Source organism: Ascaphus truei, chromosome 1, assembly GCF_040206685.1.
Source record: "Ascaphus truei isolate aAscTru1 chromosome 1, aAscTru1.hap1, whole genome shotgun sequence".
Taxonomy (NCBI): Eukaryota; Metazoa; Chordata; class Amphibia; order Anura; family Ascaphidae; genus Ascaphus; species Ascaphus truei.
Window position 1 is genome coordinate 520,668,946 of NC_134483.1, and position 24,851 is coordinate 520,693,796.

Sequence of the window (24,851 nt, forward strand, 5' to 3'; positions counted from 1 at the left end):
GCCGCTACTTTCATTACAAGAACTCTAGCCCATTCTCTCCATATGAGGAACACTAGGGCCAGTGAATTACCCTAACACTGGGCATTAATACACCATTGTATACTCCTCTGGATACACCTATCCATAGAGTTAGCCACACTTGGCATCATTTAATCATTGTTTTAAACCCCAATATTTTAACGATATTGTCAATTAATAAAGTTATTTTAAATAAATCACCAATTCATACAGAAACAGAGTGCTATCTACAGGGGCTCTGTCTCTCCACTATGTATTAAGTTATACGCCCTTTGCAGCACCAGTTTCATTGTTCTATAGTAAAGCTGAAGCGGGGGTAAACATACGTATAAATACATTGTATGGCAGACAGAATGTTCCATGGCTGAATACTTTAATTTTATTGAAACCCCAACATTTGTTGCCAAAATTAGACTGGGACATGAACGTCTTTTACTTCACCGCTATTTCTAGTCGCAGAATACCCCAGACTTCACACGATCAGCAGAGTACTCACAATTTTCGCTCCCATTCTCTGCACACCAGTGCTAGGGGTGAGGAGCTGCTTGGCGATGGCCTCCCTCTGGTTGGCGTCGGTGGAACTCAGAACGGTGCGGGATCCATTCTCCGTGATCACCATAGAGGCGCCCGGGTGGACGTTGGGTCCATTGATGACGGCCTGCCTCAGTTCCTGCACATTCCACGGGGTGACGGGCTGGGGGTACGTCAGCTTGGTAGCAAACACCTGGAGAGAAAAATCAAAAAGGAAAGTATATATCTACATTATAAATCTCATTTTCAGCCCTTGTCAACGTTGAGGAGGACTCTCCTTTTAGTCATTACAATGACAAAGGTGAGAGGCAATACAGAAACAGATAAGTAAATGTGCTTTGGGGGGCTGCAGATCGGTCTGCCCGTGGGTCGGAGGGGGCTGGAAGACACTAGGGATGAAACAGCCGTTAATGTTGAGGGCTCTGGTGGTACATTTTTGGATCTCGGAGCAGAACAGAGTTTATACTCTTGGAAATTAGAGGATCAATCGTGTCTCCACCGCTACAATACCCCACGCTCAGTCTCTTACCATAGGACCCCAGGCTCAGTCTCTTACCATAGGACCCCAGGCTCAGTCTCTCACCATAGGACCCCACGCTCAGTCTCTCACCATAGGACCCCACGCTCAGTCTCTCACCATAGGACCCCAGGCTCAGTCTCTCACCATAGGACCCCACGCTCAGTCTCTTACCATAGGACCCCACGCTCAGTCTCTCACCATAGGACCCCACGCTCAGTCTCCACCGCTACAATACCCCACGCTCAGTCTCTCACCATAGGACCCCGCGCTCAGTCTCTCACCATAGGACCCCAGGCTCAGTCTCTCACCATAGGACCCCACGCTCAGTCTCTCACCATAGGGCCCCGCGCTCAGTCTCTCACCATAGGACCCCGCGCTCAGTCTCTCACCATAGGACCCCACGCTCAGTCTCTCACCATAGGACCCCACGCTCAGTCTCTCACCATAGGACCCCACGCTCAGTCTCTCACCATAGGGCCCCACGCTCAGTCTCTCACCATAGGACCCCAGGCTCAGTCTCTCACCATAGGACCCCAGGCTCAGTCTCTCACCATAGGACCCCGCGCTCAGTCTCTCACCATAGGACCCCAGGCTCAGTCTCTCACCATAGGACCCCGCGCTCAGTCTCTCACCATAGGACCCCGCACTCAGTCTCTCACCATAGGACCCCACGCTCAGTCTCTCACCATAGGGCCCCTCGCTCAGTCTCTCACCATAGGGCCCCACGCTCAGTCTCTCACCATAGGACCCCACGCTCAGTCTCTTACCATAGGGCCCCACGCTCAGTCTCTCACCATAGGACCCCACGCTCAGTCTCTCACCATAGGACCCCACGCTCAGTCTCTCACCATAGGACCCCACGCTCAGTCTCTCACCATAGGACCCCACGCTCAGTCTCTCACCATAGGACCCCGCACTCAGTCTCTCACCATAGGACCCCACGCTCAGTCTCTCACCATAGGACCCCACGCTCAGTCTCTCACCATAGGACCCCGCGCTCAGTCTCTCACCATAGGACCCCACGCTCAGTCTCTCACCATAGGACCCCACGCTCAGTCTCTCACCATAGGACCCCACGCTCAGTCTCTCACCATAGGACCCCACGCTCAGTCTCTCACCATAGGACCCCACGCTCAGTCTCTCACCATAGGACCCCACGCTCAGTCTCTCACTATAGGGCCCAGCGCTCAGTCTCTCACCATAGGACCCCGCGCTCAGTCTCTCACTATAGGGCCCAGCGCTCAGTCTCTCACCATAGGGCCCCACGCTCAGTCTCTCACCATAGGGCCCCTCGCTCAGTCTCTCACCATAGGGCCCCGCACTCAGTCTCTCACCATAGGGCCCCTCGCTCAGTCTCTTACCATAGGACCCCACGCTCAGTCTCTCACCATAGGGCCCCGCGCTCAGTCTCTCACCATAGGACCCCACGCTCAGTCTCTCACCATTGGAATCCCAATCTCATTGGTGTTGATGTACATGTCAGGACAAATAACGGAGCGGGCGGCGTAGTCCACGCGCTTCCCCATCATGTGCTTCCGGAAAAGACCTTCTTTCTTCTCCAGGATCTAACCAAAACAACAGGAACAGTTGGGACAGAGAAGGACCATCATTAATGATATACGGTTACAAACTTGCACGCAGCAGCAGGAAACCCAAGAAACCAAACAGCGCAGACTCCGCCCTTTCCTCTTCTTAATTATCTCCTGAAATTCTGTGTATGTTCCTTACGACGCGGTTCAGAAATGCTGCATTTGACGCTACATTGTGTACGGCAGTGAAGGTGTTAAAAGTGACATAATAGATATCAACTGTGAGATAAACGCATCATACGAAAGCGCAGCGAGTGACGAGCTGCACTCCTAAGGCATTGGAAGATATATAGCGTGACCGATGCATTTTGTTATATGGGTAAGTTTGAGCCCACCTAATTCTGTTCTTTTGGGAGGCGATGTCCCCCCCCCCCCCCCCCATGTGAGGTTCTCGGCTCCTTACCGATTCTCCAATTATACAACAGAAGACAAAAATACCCAATGCTACATCCAATGTGACAAAGTACATAGCTAAATACTTCAATGTTTGTATTCTCCTGAGTAAGGGTCATGTAGTTAAACGTGACGTGGCTGCAGGCTTATAATGCTGAGGCCAAAGTGTTTAACTAAATGACCCTTATGTATTTTGTCACATTGGATGTAGCACTGGGCATTTCTGTCTTTTGTTGTATACATTTTGACAGTATTAGGCTTTCGCCCCAGTCCTCACTGCTGCACGCGCACGAGTGAAAGCCGCGATCTGCGGTCCGTGGGTCAGCTGCAGGGGAAGAGAAGGAGATCCGACATGGGGGAGAAGGGGAGGGAGAGGGGGTTGTGGCAGGGGGCTCGGCCATGAGGTAACGCAGCTGGGTGCGCCCTCATTGGCTGAACAGCCGCCATGACGTGGCCAGCGCTCCTTCGCCACAAGAAAACTCAAGTCTTGTCGGCAGAAGATTTGGTTGCGCATCGCGACGCGCGCGCACAGGCAGCTACTGGGAATGTGTGCTCATCAATTCTCCAATTAGCCAAATCGGTATAAAACACACGTCTATGCTGTGGTAATCTTAAATTACCGCAAGAGAGGTACATTAAGTATTAGTGATTGATATAATACAGGAGGTGTATTTATATTCTTTTTTCACAAAGGAACTTGTGTGGTCACAATTTTTCCTTCATATTGCCAAGCACATTTTATTTCTAGTGCCCAACTCCGGTCCTCAAGGACCACTAACAGTGCAGGTTTAAGGAAACCCTCTCATTAGCACTGGGGGCCCAATCATTTTGACCGAACCACCTGTCCTCAAGTAGGGATATCCTTAAAACCTGGATGGTTGGGGGTCCTTGAGGAACCTCTGCTCTAGAAGATCATCATCTGATGTCTCATGAAATTTATACCGTCCTTCCACAGATTGAGAGGATCACCACCTAATACCATATTTCCTAAATTCTAAAACGCACTTTTCCCCCCAATTTTCACATGTCTGAAATCGGGGTGCGTCTTAGAATCGATGTTTAAAAAAAAATTAAAAGTGTCTGTTAGGGGGCACTAACCCCCTTCTCACTTACCATGTTTCAGGACAGGTCCCGTGTCAGCGGAGGACGAAGCGGGCGGTGGCGGCAGGACAGGTCCCACGTCTGCAGAGGATTGAAGTTAGACAGCGGGCGGGAGGCGGCAGGAGAAGACCATCATAGCATGAGACCTGAGCAGGAGGAGAGCGGCATAGAGGAATGGCTGGGGAGGAGCGCACTGTAACACCGGAAGTTGACCGGTGTCTGTCTTCCGGTGTTACAGCGCACCCCTTCCCCAGCCGTTCCCCTATGCCGCTCTCCTCCTGATCAGGTCTCGTGCTATGATGGTCTTTTCCTGCCGCCTCCGCCCGCTATCTAACTTCAATCCTCTGCAGACGTGGGACCTGTCCTGCCGCCACCGCCCGCTTCGTCCTCCACGGACACGGGACCTCTCCTGAAACATGGTAAGTGAGAAGTAATTCACCCCAGTTTTAAGCGGCAAAATCGATGGTGCGTCTTACAAATCGAGGAAATACGGTATGCCAAACTGATACTGTCCTTCAAAGGATACTGTAGGCAAGGGGGGCTCAACTCCAGTCCTCAAGCCCCCACCGGGTCAGATTTTCATGCTATCCCTGCTACAGCACAGGCGTCTTTGACTGAGCCACCTGTGCTGAAGCAGGGATATCCTGAAAACCTGACCTGTTGGGTGGGCTTGAGGACTGACGTTGAGCACCCCTGCTGTAGGCACTACTCGTAATGCCATAAGATATCAACTCTCATGAAGTTTGTGGCCGCCACGTGATGTTACCGTGACCGTTCAGTTTATAATATAGGAGTTTACATCGAAATTACTTCGCTACGTACGGACCTGTCGGATACCAGGATACTTTTCTGTCATCATCTTGTCCATGTCGCTGTCGAACACAATGTTTACATGACTCTGAAGTCGAACCCAGGCGTTGTACAACTTGTCTGTGAGGGTTTGTCCCGGCAGCGAGACCAGGAAAGAGCGGTCGATGTTTTCCAAAAGCGGAGTCTTTTCCTGAGGAAATACGCGAGAGTAAAGCGCATGAGACACGGTAACCTCAAGAGATCATAGGAGTTTCTGTATACACCCTATGTAAAGAGGTCATATCTAGTGGTCGATGTGGGGTTCTGCCAGAGCAGCGATAACCTGCAGGGTGTTGCAACAACTCTAAGTCACGTTTGTCACAAATGTATAGAGTAAGACCCAATTTAGGTTACACAAAAATACTTGAAAAACTTATATACAAGGGAAAGGTAAATATTGTATTTACATTTTTAGTTAAAAATTAATAAACAATATTACACAATTGTTTAGCAAAGGTGACATGGGGAATCATGGCATAAACAGGCTGGGACATACAGTATTTGGCAAATTAGTCGGGGTGTGTAAGGGAGTAAAGAGGTTAACTCCCTTTTCAAGCAATCAGGAGACTGCACGGGTTTTGGGTTTCTTACATGTGATAGGTAAAATCCCTGATTGAGCAGGGATAAAAGGCAGGAAGCTGCCAGAGAAAGAGAGACTGCTTTCCCCAGAGAAAGAGGAAGTGAAACTTCTCCCAGCCAGGAGGGAGCCTGATTGTTATGGACCCTAAGACTGAAGGAAGCAGGGCTGCGGGGTCCAGCTGGGAATAACACCCAGGGTAAAGATCAACACAGCTGGACAGCTTGTCCCTGGAACCAGCGTTCCTGAAGGACTGAAGGAGTGACACGGAGACCCTGGAATAGGAATCCCCTGAAAATACAGATAAGCAACAAATAGGACTCTGCAATGTTAAAAGACTGTTTGTTTGCATAAGATAGTATATGTTTCGGGCTGGGAACTTGTTTAGCTGGCCAGCGCCGTTAGAAAGGGCCACAGCAAAGTTTAGTACGTTTCCCTATAGGGAATAGGTTTATATTTTATGATATATTTTGGCCTTAAAGGGACAGGGTCCCTATTGTTTAGTTGTCTTCTGGTTAATAAACCAATCCGCTTAAGCTTCTTACTGACCTCACCTACAGGCTGCTCTGTCACAGGGTGAAACAGCCCCCCAAGAAAGTTGAGAACTACTTTACTAGAGTATACAGAGTAACCCCACTTTCTCACTAACACTGGTACAGCTACTTTTATTTACAAAAACTTTAAAAGCTGCAGTTCAAGCAATATCCTGCATGTGTGTTTTTTTTAATAAATCAGTTCTGTAGTAAGAAAAAATACTTTTAGCATTTTCTGTTTTAAAAAAACAACTTTGAAAGACCAATTTTCTTGTATTCTATTTTTAAAAGCATGCTTGTTGCTATAGCAACCAATTACATTCCCCATATTTAAAGATGTCGTCAAACTTTGCCGATCAATAGACAGAGAACGAATTGACCGGCAGCTATGCAGTTCTTTAGGCAAGTAGAGATTGCCCAAATGAAAATATTGAAGTAAAAAAAACAAAAAAACAAAAACGGGAGATTGAACTGCAGCTTTAAGCTCGGCTTCATTTTTTTAAAAATACATATATTTTTAATACTTTTTTCACGGATTCCTGATATGGAGATAGAGATATAGATCTATATAGAGGAAGGTCTCCCTGAGAGACCGAAACGTTGGCTTTCGTGTATCTGTTCATTTCAATACAGATTATTTTGGATTACACCTCGTTGGTTGCTGTCTCTTTACTGGTCTTTGGGCTGGTTCGTATGATATGTGGATCCCTATGGGACTAGCAACTGCCTTTTGCTTTACATTAGAGTGCTGACTGCTTGCTTTATGTTATATAGAGATATAGATATATATTTATCTATTTACACATCCCTCTGTGATAAGCTAATTGGCCAGTCACTCACCCAGGGACAGCCAATGAGACTGCACATCCCCCCCCCCCCTCTGTGATAGGCCATTCAGCCTGTCACCCAGACAGCCAGAGATTTACCCTTCAGTTTCAAACTAAAGCTATTTTGCATATGATTGGCATTTTCAATGACCATCAATAAGTCACAAGGCCAAACGTTTCATAAAATACGCCTACACCTACCTAAGCCGTTTTTTAGTCACGGAAAATTAATTATGTGTTACTCTATCAAGAGCCAGATCGTGTCACTTATTGCAGTGTCGCGGAAAAAAAACGCCAGAAACGTACAATTATATTTTTAAATTAAAGATTTCACTAAAAACAAAAGTTAAAAAAAATAAAATAAAATAAAATGCGTGAATGTTTAATAAGTGTTCAGATCGCCTAGGCCGGGTACAGAGAGGGTTTTATAAAGCTTTGCAAAATTACACTCCTAATCCTTTGCCGTGGGGTTCATCAGCTTCAGTATTTCTAGAACCCAGACAGAGTATCACTGCTCCCGTCCCATCCCCCCGCGGGTTACACCCGAGCACACGGTGTGGCAGCGGCATATCTTCTGCCAGTTCCTAGTGCCACTTAGCTGGTACCAAATATATGTAACTACATATTAAAAAAAAATACAACATACATTTTTCATTTCAACTTACCCCATATTTAGAGTTTGTCTACTTTAGAGAAGCAATTTTTGGAGACTTAAAATTAAATTCCCGCTCTCCACTTTCCAAACCCATCCATCGCCAGAATCACTGCGTCATTTTCCAACAATGCAGCTGCAGGAGCCACTGGCAGCAAATTACTCTAGCAAAATGATGAGCACCTTGGTTGGGAGGCTGCTGCACGCCTCCACCCCCGCGGCAAAACAGGGAGATTCACTTCCGATAAGGGACATGGCAGCTCTGTCCCACGCTCACTGCGATGGACTTGTTAGCCAATTAACGCGAGATCGAGCTGCGATACCGCGAGCCCAGCAAACCCGGTCACAGACCGCAACTCATTTGAACCGATGCGGGCGATCGCCGGGTACTGGTGTTTAGCGACTATCCCCCGCAGTGACGATGCAGAGACGCAAAGCTGTGATACGGGCGTCAGTAACAGATCACTCCGCTTTGGATCTCAAGCAATGAAACCCAATGTCTCTGTGTTGTTAGTGTTGCCAATAGTGCTCGGGGCAATTTGTTTAGAGGACCAATCCAAGCGTGCCGTTTAAAAAATATATATTTATTATTACATGGGATTGAAGCAGTGGGTCCCTGCAGCGGGACCCCATTAATTGCAGCTCCAAGAACCCCCTGCTTCCGGAGATACTTACCCCTGAAGTGGGTGCCGGTATCTCCTGCAAGTTCAAAAGCTCCCACATCACGTGAGCCAATAGGAACACGCACCGGATGAGGTCACGGCTTCCTATTGGCCAGGAGGGCGCGAGAGCTTTGAAAAGCAGCCATTATGTGAATGCCTTCTAGCAAGCTGGAGCGGCTACCAGTATGTCCTGAAGCACGGGGTCCCTGGTGCTGAAATTAATGGGGTTCGGCTCCTGAGACCCCCCCCCCTGCTTCAAACCTGTATTAAAAAAAACACGCCAGTTTAGATTGCCGCTTTAAGGATAGAAATGCTAAAGCGCCATCTTGTGTTCGCTCAAGATACGACAGAACACTCCGCATAAATGCAATATGACTTGTGGCGTGTGCTTTCTGCACAATCTTAGGCCGAATCCATAGACGGACAGGCCGCGCTGAGCCGTGCAGACGCTCCACGCTGAGCCCCTGCATCCTCAATGAGGATGCCTTGAGAGGGGGCTCGCGCGAGCGTCCGCAGGCGTGCAGAGGCGCTGGAGTTTTCAGCCGAGCGCCAAGCTGTTTTTCAGCGCGCTGTCCGCTGAAAACACCCAACGGGAGCGGAGCTGCGTCAACGTCCCGGCGCCGTGACGTCGGCGCCGTGACGTCGACGTCAGTGCGTCGCGGGCGATTGGCCCAGCAACGTCACTGCCCCGCCTCCCTCAGTCTCCCCCCGCCTCCGATCGCGCCCGCTGGCTCGCCTGCATGGGCATGAAATCGCCCAGGTTTCAGCAGGCGAGCCTCAGTGTCAGCGCGGGTCGGAACTCCCCACCCCTCTATGGCCCGGGCCTTAGTTACATAAGGTTGAAAAAAGACGTAGGTCCATCAAGTTCAACCTATGCTAAACTTAGACAACAGATACTTTATCCTATATCTATTCTTACTTATTGATCCAGAGGACGGCAAACAAAAAACCCCAGTCATATCATCCAATGATATCTATTAAAGGGAAAAATAAATTCCTTCCTGACTCCAAGAATTGGCAATCGGATTAATCCCTGGATCAACATCCTTCCCATGTATACTTATTTGGTATATCCCTGTATACCTTTCCTATCTAAAAAGATGTCCAACCTTTTTTTGAACAAATTTATTGTATCTGCCATCACAGTCTCCATGGGTAATGAATTCCACATTTTAACTGCCCTTACTGTAAAGAACCCTTTCCTTTGAAAGACCACTTGCTGCCTTCACTTATAAAACAACTAACCAAGCAGACTCCTTTATTTAGCAAAGCCAACATACCGTATAGCAGGGGTGCGCAAACTTTTCCCAGTGTGCACCCCTGTCTCGCGCGACGACACTTGTGCACAAACCCACCAGAAACTAAAAACACGCCTCTCTACCTTAACAATCATTAAAAACCGAGAGATCCGGACCAAAACTTCCAACAGATAAAAAACAACAGGCACAATGTGAATAATCCCCAAAACTACCAGCAATAAATATAGGAAAGCTGACCTGCTAAAAGCAGCACAGCATCGTAACAAAAGACCCCGTCATTAGAAGGAAGTACAGAAAAACATTAGGCAATTATTTTTATTCTTTAAATTAACATTTTCCTGCCAGTGGGGACTGTAGAGTAACGTGCTGCAGGGAACACTGGCAAAAAATGGGAGATTAGAGAGATATATATACATACATACATACATACGAGAGAGCTATAAATATAAAGAGAGAGCTATAAATATAAAGAGAGCTATAAATATAAAGAGAGCTATAAATATAAAGAGAAAGAGCTGTAAATATAAAGATAAAGGGAGATAGATAGATACACAAAAAGTTCTACCTCCGACTATATTACGAAGACATATATAAAACCCAAGAGATCACCAATATATTAAATAGTTGTGCCATCCTTTAATAAAGCACAGACCTGCTACTTTTTATTTATTTTTGTAAACCCCCTTGCCCTCGCCGCTTACCACATTGGCTCCAGTTTCCGTGAGTTCTGGGGTGTGGACCTGCTCCTGAGCCATCACAGCCAATAACTTCTGTATCATTGAGATATCTTTCAGCACAGCCTGCAGGTTCACTGTCTGACCATTGGTAAACATCTGATCCGCCAGGCGATTCACAGGGCGGTACCTGCGGAACAAGAGCGCTCATGATACAGATGCAACATAGCGGGCACCTTGTTGGTCCTTAATGTACAAACTTGTGGGTTCAGTTCCATCCTCAGTCATAGAAATTCTGCGAATCTCAGAGTGTGTGTGTGTGTGATATATATATATATATATATATATATATATATATATATATATATATATGAGACAACAAAGAATCCCACCATAAGCATTCAGATAACCACAATAATAAAGATATTCAAAATGAGCAAGCTCATTTTAGGAACCCCTGAGCCCCCACAAAATATATATGTATATAAGTCTCAAAAAGGAGAGCGTGGCAAATGTATACAACAAGAGACAGAGAAGCCCAATGCTACATCCAATATGACAAAAATACACAGTAAAATATTTATATATTCTCTTGAAAAAGGGTCATTTAGTTTAACCCTTTGGCCAAAGCGTCGTAAGCCTGTGAGCCACGACAAGGCAGACAGAGTTCATACGTCCTAACACTACCCAAAATGAGCTTGCTGGGGTTTTGTGTGTTTGTTAACTTATTTTCAGCCTTCCCAGGGTTTTAAGCTCACCCCTCCCCAAGTCAGCAGGTCCTTTATATTATACTGAACATAGATCCAATGTGGTCTTTCTCCCTCCTAATAGAGGTAAATGAGAATTTTAATCCTAATAGAGGTATATTAGTATTTTATCTGATAGTGTTGGGACCTGTGAACAGCCTTGTCGTGGCTCGCAAGCTTACAACGCTTTGGCCAAAGGGTTAAACTAAATGACCATTTTTCAAGAGAATATATAAGTATTTTATTTACTGTGTAATTTTATATTGGATGTAGCATTGGGCTTCTCTGTTACTTGAGATATATATATCATACATTTATGTACACTAGAGTGAGGCAGACACAGAATGAGGAGAGAGACAATATCGGATGAGTGGGGAGAGAATGGATGGGTGTGGGGAATGGGGAGGGAGAGAATGGATGGAAGGGAGGAGAATGGAGGGAAGGGGGCAGGGAGTGAATGGAGGGAAGGGGGGGAGGGAGAGAATGGAGGGAAGGGGGGATGGAGAGAATGGAGGGAAGGGGGGAGGGAGAGAATGGAGGGAAGAGAGAAATGGAGGGAAGAGGGGAGGGAGAAAATGGAGGGAAGAGGGAAGGAGGGAGGGAGAGAATGGAGGGAAGGGGGAGGGAGAGAATGGATGGAAGGGGGTGGAGGGAGAGAGTGGAGGGAAGGGGGGCAGTGGGAGAGAAAATGGAGGGAAGGGGGAGGGAGAGAATGGAGGGAAGGGGGAGAGAGAGGAGGGAAGGGGGCGAGAGAATCGAGGGAGACACAGACACAAACACACACAGCTCCCTCTGCAGCTCACACAGAGATTCAAAAGAGGGGAGAGGGCAGGGTCACACAGACACACACACACTTCTACTGCCCCGCTGGACAGCTGATCGCGGGTGGGGAGGAATGGGAGATGCAGCCGGCGGTACTTCTGCAGCTGCACCGCCCAACTGATGGGACGCCCAGGGAGGGGGGGGGGTGGGAGAGGTGGCCAGCACTTCTGCCGCCGCACCGTCCAGCTGATAGTCGCGTGGAGGGCAATGGGAGAGGCAGGCCAGCCGCACCGCAGGACAACTGACAGTCACGCTGAGGGGGGCAATGGGAGACGCAGCCAGCACTTCAACCAGCCACCAATGACACCAGCTTTTGGCAAGTGCCCCATAGAAGTTTTTTTTTATTAATTTATTTTTTTTAAACATCGATTCTAAGACGCATCCAATTTCCGACATGTAAATGGGAAAAAAGGTGCGTCTTAGAATCGAGGAAATACGATAACACACACACACACACACACACACACACACACACACACACCTCTTTGCAACCATAGAATCAAATATGTATTCAGGACATTACACCCCAGAGGTGTCTGCATAGAATACACTCAGGACAGAGTAAGAGGTAGGATCAGACTATCACAATTACTGCTAAGACAGGGATTCTCAACTCCAATCCTCAAAACCCACCTTCAGGTTTTCACGATATCCCTGCTTCAGCACACTGATTGAGCCACCTGTGCTAAATGCAGGGACTGATTGAGCCACCTGTGCTGAAGCTGGGATATCCTTAAAATCTGTCCTGCTGGGGCGTCTGGAGGACAGGGGTTGAGAACCTCTGTTTGAAGGTTTTAAATCAAACAGAACTACGGTATGCAGATGCTTCTCACACTGGAATTACAAACGGGTTATAAAGAAATATACAGAAGTTTTTTACACAGATTATGCATAATGCAGCATGTTCATTTTGAGGCAAATTAGCAAGTAGCACCTTCTCCATCTCTCAAACTTGAACAGCAATTTACTCTTTTTAATATTTGTTACCAATACCTTCTGCTTGTGCTAGCACAGCAGCCAATGCGGAGGTGTGAAACACTGGAAGTAGGAAAGGGTTTACGGGCAGGTCTGTGCGTTCCAGAGGAAGCAGACGTCCGAATGACTGAAAATTACCTACAGTGAACTTCAGCACCTAAAACTTCCAGCTTCAGTGATCCCGCAAAATAAAAGGATTCCTTAAGAAAGATGTATTATAGCTCAAAAAAAAATCCCCAGCGTCGCTATACAATAATGACATAGTTAACATATTGTGGCTAATTGTAAAGAGAGTGCATCAAACAGCAGATGTAGCAAACATATTGGATTTTACCTAGCAGGAGGGACCACAACAAGGTCCAGAAAAAACATGTCTGGATTAAATTTGGACTCCCCACTGATCCCCATTCCAGAAAAGAGGTGCTTCAGGAAAAACCCTGCAAGGAAACAAGATTAGATCCAATGTGTTATTTTTACGAGGACACGGAATGAGGACATGTGCAGCGTTTTACCGTGCGAGCTGTTCAGAAACACGACGCTGCAGCAGCCGCCTTTTCATAGTATTCAGAAAACGAAATGTTCTGTACCTACAAAAGTATTTATTTTATTTTTTCAGGGCAAAGTATCAGGATGGTGCACGGCAAGTTGGTCAGAAATGACACATTTAAAATCTTTACTGACCCTAAAGACTGCTTTGTACCAAAAAAAAAAACCTCCAAACCATTTTATTACGATCAATCTTTATTTAATCACTTTGGGCGATAAGACTGTTTTTCAATCATTGATTCTACAGATATACTGGGGTTTTCCCCTTTTTGTTCTGTTTGTATAACAATGATGATGCCAGTCACAGTGGGACAAACAGTAACATAAGCAGCTCACACGCATGAATTCAGCAGAAACAGAGAAACATTCATTTAATCAGAGAATATTAATAACTTTAAGGCTATCTTGCCTTCAAATACTTTCTGGGCAAGCTACCCAGCTATCTGAACAAGCTCCTCACCCCTACCACATGCAGCACTTATCTGAGATCTGACACCAAAAGACTGTTCATGGTCCCAAGGCTCATCAAAGTATCCGGCCGTTCCTCCTTCTCTTACCGTGCACCCCAAAACTGGAACAATCTACCGGAGACTCTCACAGCCGCCACCAGTTTAAGTTCTTTCAAAACTAAAAGCTGTCTCACATTTTAATCTGGGCTGTAATTGTTTCATACGCCTATAACATGTATTATCTCTAACTGTGCACGCAATGTCTTGTATATAATGTATACCCTGTTCATTTATGTAACTGTATTTGTAACTATGTATTTTGTCATCTTAACTCTGTGCCCAGGACATACTTCAAAACGAGAGGTAACTCTCAATGTATTACTTCCTGGTAAAGCATTTTATAAATAAATAAAGTACATTTATATTGATTCTTTTACATAAATTACAACCGGGGAGCACCCCAGAGCTGAACTGTGTTATTTTTAACTTCAGGGACCCCCATTACGGTTTCCGAGATATTTGCAGTTCTCGCGCCGGTGATGGCACCTGAAGCTATCCTATCGGAAGCTACAGCATTGTTTGTCGGGGCTTCTTATTGGCCTGCGGTTTGATAGCCATTTTGATTAGTCAAAGAGAGCAAACATGGACACTTAAAATGTAAGTATCTCGTAACCAGTAGGTCCCCGGAGATCAAAATAACGCGGTTCCAATTACATTAAAAAATACATACATTTAAAACGAAAAAGCTGGGATTGCCGCTTTACAGGTTATTAAAGCTGCAGTTCATGCTGTCGGTTTTTTTTTTATTTATTATTTTAAAAAAAAAAAATTTTTAAATGTGCATCAATACAATCTACCCATGGACAAGTGATTAGCTAAATTGTTGATCTATCCGTTCTCCTGTAATCGATAGCTGAAATTCGGCTGGGGGTTCACTAAATGCATCTTGGGTAATCTTCCGCTGCGCTGACTGCCAAAGTTCTGTGAGGAAGCTTTCCCTTCACAGATAAAATCAAAACTTTACTAATACCACGTTTGCAAAAGCAAAAACAGCAAATGATTGATGAGATAGCGGAAATACGGCCTATTCTTTGGCAAGAAAGGAGTAGAACCAGCAAGAGAGATGCATGTATGTATGTGAATGCCGGTGTCCGGCTTCTCCTCAGAGAGAAACACCACGGTCACACAGCCCTGAAGAAAAGGAACACACATACCCATTTACTTAACCCCTTTTTGGGGGGGGGGGGGGTGGAAGTGTGGAAGTATTAACCCCTTCAGTGCCAGAATGGCCATCAACGCAACGGAGTGCTGTGGCACTAAAGAGGTTAACAAGCATGAGGGAAAGTAGCTGGACGTTCTCTATAAAAAAATAGCATAAAGCGGAGAGGACGGAGATTTCACGTGAATATACGTTACCTTCGTTCTCCCATACGGCCTGGAGATGGTCCCTCGTAGTGCTGGCCGTCAAGTAGCCTCGTTTTGTCAACTGCGCGCTATCCGTCACTGGGAAAGGGAAGAAGCAGCAACGCAGCTCATCGTAAGCTATTGCTCCTGGTCTTAAAACCGCTACTTCTCACATAACGAATTGTGACCACGACAAACCAGATCAACAGGAAGATCCTGCCGTCCTGGAGACGTCTGGATGCAGTGTGGGTTTCTGATAGCTTCTAGAGGGCCAGTTCTTCGTAGAGGAGATCAGAGTGTAGAGCTTTAAAGCCACACAGGTATCTTCTACACTAACAAAAGCAAAAACGGCAGCGCACAGCCACGGTCAAAATTGTAATAAAAATATATTTATTGAGACATCACCAAAAAGGGAGGTATACTGACACTCCTACGCATTTCGCACCTTGTGGCGGGCGTTATCATGGCTCCCTTGGCTGTGCACTGCTGTTTTTGCTTTTGATTCTGGATTTCTTTTACCTGCGGCTGGTCACGCCTCAATAGAGACTCAAGGAGTGGGAAAGGACTGAAAAAAATTACAAACTCGGGAAGAAATGTGAGTACTATGTCTTGCTGAAGATTATTATCTGTATAGACGTCCCCAATGAGGCTACAGGGGTGTGGAATATCTTCATCAACGGTGACCATCAGGTGTTTTTGGCTTCTGAAATACGTACAAGACTTCTCCCAAGTTTGAATATATTACCCACTCCATTCAAAAGTTCTCCTCTTATGTACTTTTGACATAATTATTGAAGTTTTTGTCTGGAACTACGTGAGCAACCCATTATCTCCCTTTGACGCTGTCTCTTCTACACCAACATAAGAGGTTTTGAAATGAACATGTACAGAGCTTTTTATCATCTATAAAATAACTCTTATGTTGGTTCCATGAAAGTATTACAACCTACTGTACTACCCCCTCTGTATGAAGATTATGAAAGGCCGCCTGTTTACACCCTTTCACTAAATAAATGAACCCAATATGGTTTTCGCACTTCTAAGTAACTCGCTTATGTGAGACATTTGGCAACGGTTTAGTATTAAGAAATTAAAGTTGAAGCAGGGGAACCTTGTTCACATCCCACGGCCAGCTCTCCTTGTCACCTTGAGCAAGATACGTTATCTGGCGGTACCCTAGGCACCAGAATTACCCTGCAAGCTCTTTCTGGGGCAGGGATTCATTGCATCTGCAACATTTATTTGTGCAGCACTATGTACACCGTCATCGCTACTAGAAAAAACATTTTTTTTTATTATTACAGGCCACAAGGACCCTGATCGTCCCATGCCTTGATCTTCTCCTTCCGTGCACCCCAAAACTGGAACAACCTACCAGAGACTCTCATCTCCACCACCAGTTTAAGTTCTTTCAAATCTAAGGCTGTCTCACACTTTAATCTGGTCTGTAACTGTTTCATACGCTCATAATATATATTTTCTTTAACTGTGCACGCAATGTCTTGTATATAATGTATACCTTGTTCATTTACGTAACTGTACTTGTAACCATGTATTATTTGTTTTACTCTGTGCCCAGGACATACTTGAAAACGAGAGGTAACTCTCAATGTATTATTTCCTGGTAAAATATTTTATAAATAAATCTTTTCATGAAGAGCTTGTCCTATTGGAGACACTTGACTAACTTCGCTGTTGCTTTGGCCAAGAAACGTTTTATGGGCTTATTCAATATACTCTGAAGTGGCCAATCACAGTCAGTCAATGACCGTTTTCGGCCAATTGCTCCCTTCACAATACTTGAATAAACCCCTTATTCTGTTTGCACAGATACATCAGGACACTGGGTAGAGGTAACAGCTCTACTAACTAATGCTTTCTTCTGCAAGCTTTATACACAGGTCTTCTCCTTGGACATGAGTAACAGAAAGAGAAGCCCACTCACGTTCTGAATCTTCTTGCTGGTCTTTCCGAGGAGTTTTGCCCTGATTGGGCGCCAAGATGATGGTCAGCTTGCTGTTGTGTTCTTTCCGCACTACTGATCGCGGAGCCCTGAGTGAAAAGAGAGGGGAGATATGAGAACAAAAACGCAGAATAAGCTACCTCCGAAATACAGGGCTTTGCTTTCCAGTCACGCACAAACAAACACTGGACAGCAGATACAGGTTCCATCGTTTGCACAGTTTATGCAATTTACAATAAAAAATAAATAAACAATGGTAGGCGCTCCTCCTACCCAGTAGAAGTTTGAAAACGGGTGGAGGGGTAATCCGAAAACCCAAATATGAATATACATATAAATAAACCTGCAGCACTCAAGAAAGAAAAGCAAACGGATATTAACCAAAACATGCAAAAAGACTTATGCAGAGTGGTGTACACAAAGACACAGGGAAGCACAGCGTTTCTGGTCAAGCCTTTGTGGGTCTCATCAGTGCCAGGTCGGTTACTGGCTATGCCACGTGAAGCTGGTGCGTGGGTATAACCAGACATGAAAAACGTTATGGTAGGTAATAAAAATAAAATAAGTGGAAAAAAAACCTCCACCATGCAGCAAATAAAAACATCACTCATGAGCAGATACATGTCACATACAGGTCTGGAACCCTGCCCTTCCCCATTATCGCTTAGCACTCAATGATACCACTGCAGCCAGGGATTCTGGGTAATGGCCTATCTGCTCATCATAATGAATCCATATGTAATGCAGTCAGGGATTCTGGATAATCATATCTACCCATCACAATTAATTAATTAATATATTTTAAACATACTCTTCCCTACCAATATATTCCTGCATCAAGCAAATAATATAATGGCCACAGATTATACCCCCACCTTACTTTTTATATATTTACTCGGCTCAATTCCCAACTTCTCATTTGACTTTCCTAGAAATGTAGGTTAAAGATGATATAGATATATATATCTATATCTATATAGATATATATATATATTCATGGATATCCGATGTTGCAAGACAATAGCAATCTTTCGGGGCCACTTAAGTTCTTCAGGCATTTGTTTTTATTTACAGTAAGAAACAGGTACTGTTTGAGGGGATAACCCAGTTCCACCCTCCACATATGATCTCAAACCTGATGGCCCCTACGTCAGCATCGCGTTCCATTCCCTTCTCCCAGGTGTCTGTCTCCTTGCGCTGGGTGAATGACCTACACATGCAATATCCTGTACTTCCTGACGTACAACTGGTGCGACATTGTCCTCTACTCCACTGTCCCGCAAACTAAACTCCCACCCTGGCTACTGAGGCTGATCGGGAGGACGGCGAACCTTTGTGACGGAAAGCTTCAATACGCAGCCGCTTCCAAGAGCGGATCGCAAAGTACCCGATGTCAGGCTCCTGTATGAACTGACAGCAACCAACCAGCCGTCTTGTTTTTAGTTTTTGACTTGTAGAGGTCATGAGGCTGGAATTATAAAGGGTCAACATAAAAGCCACTTACCTGCAGTTGGGACATTTCTTAGAACTCATGTGTGCTTTCCAAAAGTCACCATTCAACTTGTTTCTGGACACACAGATATTCTTCACCTGTTCAAACAGAGGAGAAATCAGACCCGAAGCATAAAGGGCACATCCAGTCACAATTATTTACCAACTACATACGCACACATAAAACTATGAACAAAGTAAGCAAAGTGCAAGAGCACTGGTGTTCATTCGACTTACTCTAAAAACCTAATACTTGAAGGTCATCATCTGTAAAGCTGATGTGCCATGTTACATTTCATAAAAATATGAATATATAATATTCAGTAGGGGAGTTCAAAATAAGAGGTATATGTCACCAGTTCACCTCTACACAAGAGCTGTAAATACACAATGAAAAGGGGTGTGGACAGCGAGAGGCAAGAGCTAAGAATGTGTTACGGTGCAAAAAAATAAATTATTAATATGATTAATTAAAATGCACTTCACCGTTATGGTATTAAACTGAAAGAAGGGGATTCCAGTGTTCCCGACGAGAAGGGATAGGTATTCATTTTTCACAAGACACAAATAAGTAAAAAACTGTTATTTTAAAGGGTGACGATCTTTCTAGGGAAACCAATTACACCCACTAGGCCGAACTGCCCCTTTAAATGTGCTTCATTATTATAGGTTTCACGGCCACCGTATGAAATGTTTTAAATATCACTCATCTCAGGGGACAATGATAAGAAATGAGCGAGTCTCACAATAGCCACCTATACTTTCTCTAGTTTGCTCCCCAAGCTACGAGCCATTCCACCCCAAATAGGAAACCCATCAATGAGTAAATTCCACCCCAAATAGGAAACCCACCAATGAGCCATTCCACCCCAAATAGGAAACCCACCAATGAGTAAATTCCACCCCAAATAGGAAACGCACCAATGAGCCATTCCACCCGATAGGAAAGCCACCAATGAGTAAATTCCATCCCAAATAGGAAAGCCACCAATGAGTAAATTCCATCCCAAATAGGAAACCCACCAATGAGTAAATTCCATCCCAAATAGGAAACCCATCAATGAGTAAATTCCATCCCAAATAGGAAACCCATCAATGAGTAAATTCCACCCCAAATAGGAAACCCACCAATGAGCCATTCCACCCCAAATAGGAAACCCACCAATGAGTAAATTCCACCCCAAATAGGAAACCCACCAATGAGTAAATTCCACCCCAAATAGGAAACCCACCAATGAGTAAATTCCACCCCAAATAGGAAACCCACCAATGAGTAAATTCCACCCCAAATAGGAAACCCACCAATGAGCCATTCCACCCCAAATAGGAAACCCACCAATGAGCCATTCCACCCCAAATAGGAAACCCACCAATGAGCCATTCCACCCCCAAATAGGAAACCCACCAATGAGCCATTCCACCCCCAAATAGGAAACCCACCAATGAGCCATTCCACCCCAAATAGGAAACCCACCAATGAGCCATTCCACCCCCAAATAGGAAACCCACCAATGAGCCATTCCACCCCAAATAGGAAACCCACCAATGAGCCATTCCACCCCAAATAGGAAACCCACCAATGAGCCATTCCACCCCCAAATAGGAAACCCACCAATGAGCCATTCCACCCCAAATAGGAAACCCACCAATGAGCCATTCCACCCCAAATAGGAAACCCACCAATGAGCCATTCCACCCCAAATAGGAAACCCACCAATGAGCCATTCCACCCCAAATAGGAAACCCACCAATGAGCCATTCCACCCCAAATAGGAAACCCACCAATGAGTAAATTCCACCCCAAATAGGAAACGCACCAATGAGCCATTCCACCCGATAGGAAAGCCACCAATGAGTAAATTCCATCCCAAATAGGAAAGCCACCAATGAGTAAATTCCATCCCAAATAGGAAACCCACCAATGAGTAAATTCCATCCCAAATAGGAAACCCATCAATGAGTAAATTCCATCCCAAATAGGAAACCCATCAATGAGTAAATTCCACCCCAAATAGGAAACCCACCAATGAGCCATTCCACCCCAAATAGGAAACCCACCAATGAGTAAATTCCACCCCAAATAGGAAACCCACCAATGAGTAAATTCCACCCCAAATAGGAAACCCACCAATGAGTAAATTCCACCCCAAATAGGAAACCCACCAATGAGTAAATTCCACCCCAAATAGGAAACCCACCAATGAGCCATTCCACCCCAAATAGGAAACCCACCAATGAGCCATTCCACCCCAAATAGGAAACCCACCAATGAGCCATTCCACCCCCAAATAGGAAACCCACCAATGAGCCATTCCACCCCCAAATAGGAAACCCACCAATGAGCCATTCCACCCCAAATAGGAAACCCACCAATGAGCCATTCCACCCCCAAATAGGAAACCCACCAATGAGCCATTCCACCCCAAATAGGAAACCCACCAATGAGCCATTCCACCCCAAATAGGAAACCCACCAATGAGCCATTCCACCCCCAAATAGGAAACCCACCAATGAGCCATTCCACCCCAAATAGGAAACCCACCAATGAGCCATTCCACCCCAAATAGGAAACCCACCAATGAGCCATTCCACCCCAAATAGGAAACCCACCAATGAGCCATTCCACCCCAAATAGGAAACCCACCAATGAGCCATTCCACCCCAAATAGGAAACCCACCAATGAGCCATTCCACCCCAAATAGGAAACCCACCAATGAGCCATTCCACCCCAAATAGGAAACCCACCAATGAGCCATTCCACCCCAAAAAGGAAACCCCCCATGAGACATGATCGCAGTGCTGTACATAGACTTTTATAGACACGACGAGTCCCTGCCTTGTAGAATGAGAGGCCCAAGGTCACAAGAAGCAATGACACCAAGAATGAAACTTGGTTCACCCACTTCAGCCTGCCCTGTACTTATTGTAATGATTGAACAGAATGCCAGCCAGTGGCTGAACGGCGGTAGCAAAACTAATTTTTTCATTTTTTTTATTTGCAAATTTACTGTTTCACACTTTTTTAAAGCAATATGAATATATGATGAATAAGACTCTAGTCTCTCAAAGATTGCATAAACTTTTCTAAAATTAGGCTGATACTTGCTTTAATCGATATGTTGGTTTATTAAAAAGTATCACAGGCCACAAAGTTGTCTTGTGCGTAAGTTGTGACACTGCAGAGGTCTCTTCATCTGATGTGATGAATATGACAGAAACAGTGATGTGACTGATCACATCACATAATGAAGAGACCAATGCAGGGTCCAAAGCTTAAGCACAGGACATCATCCATGTACAATTGATATGTTGGTCCTATCGCAGCCTATTAAGTATCTTACTACATGGGGCGCCAATACAGTTAGCAACACACTTCAACTAAAATGAGCCAAAAAAAAAAGGAGTTATGCCTCAACTTTGTTTTATTTTTTAATGGCTGTTGAATTTCTCGATATCAGACCCTCTATCGCCCCTTCTTGTAACGACACTTCAAGCACTGCCTCCAGTCTTGGCCGCAAGAGGTTCCACTTCTCCAGCCCTGGAGACTCCAAGGCGCCCCCAGTGGATGCGGGACTGGGCAAGGCAAACAGGGCCATACTCCACAGGGCCCAATGGGAAAGCTTAGCACTGCTGAGAAAAACCAGGGCCATGGTGGATCCCAGATCAATGGAAGGGAATGAGAAGCAGATTGCTGCATACTTACACAGCAGCTTCCTGCTTCTTTCTTGTAAGTCCGGAGCACTTTCTTGGTGTACGCCTCCAACTCTTCTTGAATATCGTTGCCAGTTGCTGCTGGATTCTCTTCCAGAAACTGAAGGAGAAAAGGAAGGGAAAGATGACTGAATCAATACATCATCAAGGGTTCACCCAAAAGCAAGTCCCATACAATGAGCGCCTATACCATGAAGCTTACAGTCTACAATGCTGGAGCAGCAATCGCATTCTGCAAGTCCTCACTGTTTGGCATACGTTATGACATAAAATAGGAGTTAAGCTTACGGTATAGTGGAGTTTTAAACTTTTGCTTTCCAATTAAAAAAAAAAAAACATTCAAACTTAGCTTGAACAGTAATCTATGCTGCTTTGCCTGATCAAATGATGAATAAAGGCAGCAATGCCCCTATACTCCAAAGCGATGGACCAAGCTACAGAAACCACATGGTTCCTGAGATATTTATCACCATCATTTTATGTCCCGGTGTTTCTGTCGTCCCTTTTGGGAAACCAATATGGTCACCATCCAACCCTCACCCCCATGGGCCAATAAGATGTTATTACAGCTACACATGGCAGCTTCCGGTTGGATGACCCCATCTGCCATCTTTGATTTCATTGTTAGGACAACGGAAAACATAAGCATCCCAGGAACAAGGGTAGGGGCATAATGATTCAGCTTTGGGGGCACAAAAGGTTCCCCATCTTGTAGTTGGGAGGGGGTGGGGGGGAAGAGAGAGAAGAGAGACGGGAGAAGCATATATAATCTTTTTGCATTAACAGATTTTTCCATTAATGCAAGAAACTACAAAACAGTGTGTCCCAAGAGTTACATTATACACAATTTGATTTTAGTATTTACCACTCCTCCTTGTTCATTCAGGGTCTTCTGAGTGCCCTACCATAGCGGGTTCTTTATCTTTAGTTTAGCACTATTTATTATTACCGCTTGTAGCACCAGACCATACTAGCCATCATATATACTTATCTATACGGCACCAGCTGAGCAGGGGTCCCTCTCCCCCATTTCCCCTTGATATATCTTAAATTACACACACAGCAGAATACCATTATCTTCTAAGAATAGGGATAAGATCTGCAATAGCTTTAATAAAATAAATACATACATAAAATGTAGGGTTAAATAAGCAGCAGTGCCCCTTCAAAGTCATACTCACCCTATTGAGCACAGCCTCCAGCTCATAAACTTCATGGAGCGCTCCACTGTCCAGGACCTGCAGCTGGTTCAGCAGTAAGTGGATTACAGAACGAGGACATGTGAGCAGGTGACAATGGAAGCAGGAGCCCCGCACCAGGAGATACAGTTTCTAAAACGTGGAGGAAACAGAGAAAGACGCTGGAAAAGTAAATCCCAAATGATTTATGCATTCCGAGAAGGCAGAACGAGTGCCTCTCCGCTCCAGCAGCTAAGGGGTTAATTCCATAGCGGTTTCAAATCGGTCGCCGGTTGCTTTGCAGAAGAATAAAAGGAGTTGCTAAGAGTTCAATGAACGTCAAAACTTGCCGGTATTTCACTGCAAATGTTACTCTTAACTAGCACGTTGTGTTCCCAGCTTCCATCTTCCGACTTCCTAGGTCTCTAGGTGTATATATAGCTGCGTTCTGCATGAGATTATCAGAGGTCCCCGGGATACATTTGCTAATGTCGGATATCTTAGGCTACGATTATAGTGGCGGCGTGCGTGCAAAACAAATTAATGTTGTCCAATGAGCGCGCGCGCGCACACACACACACACACACACTGTAGTGCGTGCGAACAACGCGTCCAAGCGCGTGATTTTTTTAAAAGACATTTGAAATTGTTCTTGCAGCGTCATGTGAGCGTTTCAGCCAATGCGGGCGAACCGCTCACGTGATGTCCCGGCCACGCCTCCAGTGGTCACGCACACGCAGGCAGTATAATCGCGCCCTACTCTTCAAGGCCACAACAGCATTATTTATTTATTCCCCCCCTCCCATATTTCCATTTCATAATTCGAAACGGCCACTAAACGTTATACTGTAATAAAAAAAATTACACAGATGTTACATACAATTTATTTAAAAAAAGGAAAGAAAGATCTTTTAAAAACATTTTTTTTAAATAAATTGCATGTATGTAACATCTGTGTAACCTGGAATTTCTGATATACCCCTATACAAATCTTCAATGTGGAATGGCGACCACGTGCCAACTTGGCGTATTAGTGATATGGTAGTGATTGGGCCCCAATTATGTGAATGGAAAGGGCCCCCCCACTTCTATTCAGATCACGCTCACTACTGCACAACACAAGCTCCCCTTAAAAAACCCGAATGATAATCACGTGATGTTCCCCTGCGGCAGCCAAACGGTTACCCTGCATTTATTACTATAATTTATTTGCAAATCCCAACGGTTTTTGCAGTGACTTTTGGGAAGTTTGGCCGTTTCAGTAAAAATCACTGCCAAGTTCCAGCAGCTGCATTACACTGATTGAGATGGATTGTAGGCCATGATACTTAGTAATGGGCCGGTCAGCGTGAGAGCCACCATATATGCAACAATTATGTA

At 45.1% G+C, this 24,851-nt stretch overlaps 1 protein-coding gene across 1 annotated transcript in view; it reads right to left on the reverse strand.

Annotated features, from left to right (window-relative positions):
- POLR1A (RNA polymerase I subunit A) overlaps positions 1-24,851 on the reverse strand; it is a 125,913-nt gene that overhangs the window by 99,660 nt on the left and 1,402 nt on the right. The window contains exons 2-11 of the mRNA XM_075567274.1: positions 23,475-23,624; positions 22,286-22,393; positions 18,595-18,680; positions 17,073-17,179; positions 15,140-15,226; positions 13,063-13,165; positions 10,213-10,375; positions 4,979-5,152; positions 2,512-2,634; positions 515-742 (exon numbers count right to left, since the gene is read on the reverse strand). Of these exons, the coding sequence (XP_075423389.1) occupies positions 515-742; positions 2,512-2,634; positions 4,979-5,152; positions 10,213-10,375; positions 13,063-13,165; positions 15,140-15,226; positions 17,073-17,179; positions 18,595-18,680; positions 22,286-22,393; positions 23,475-23,624 (1,329 nt within the window). The remainder of the gene's footprint in view (positions 1-514; positions 743-2,511; positions 2,635-4,978; positions 5,153-10,212; positions 10,376-13,062; positions 13,166-15,139; positions 15,227-17,072; positions 17,180-18,594; positions 18,681-22,285; positions 22,394-23,474; positions 23,625-24,851) is intronic.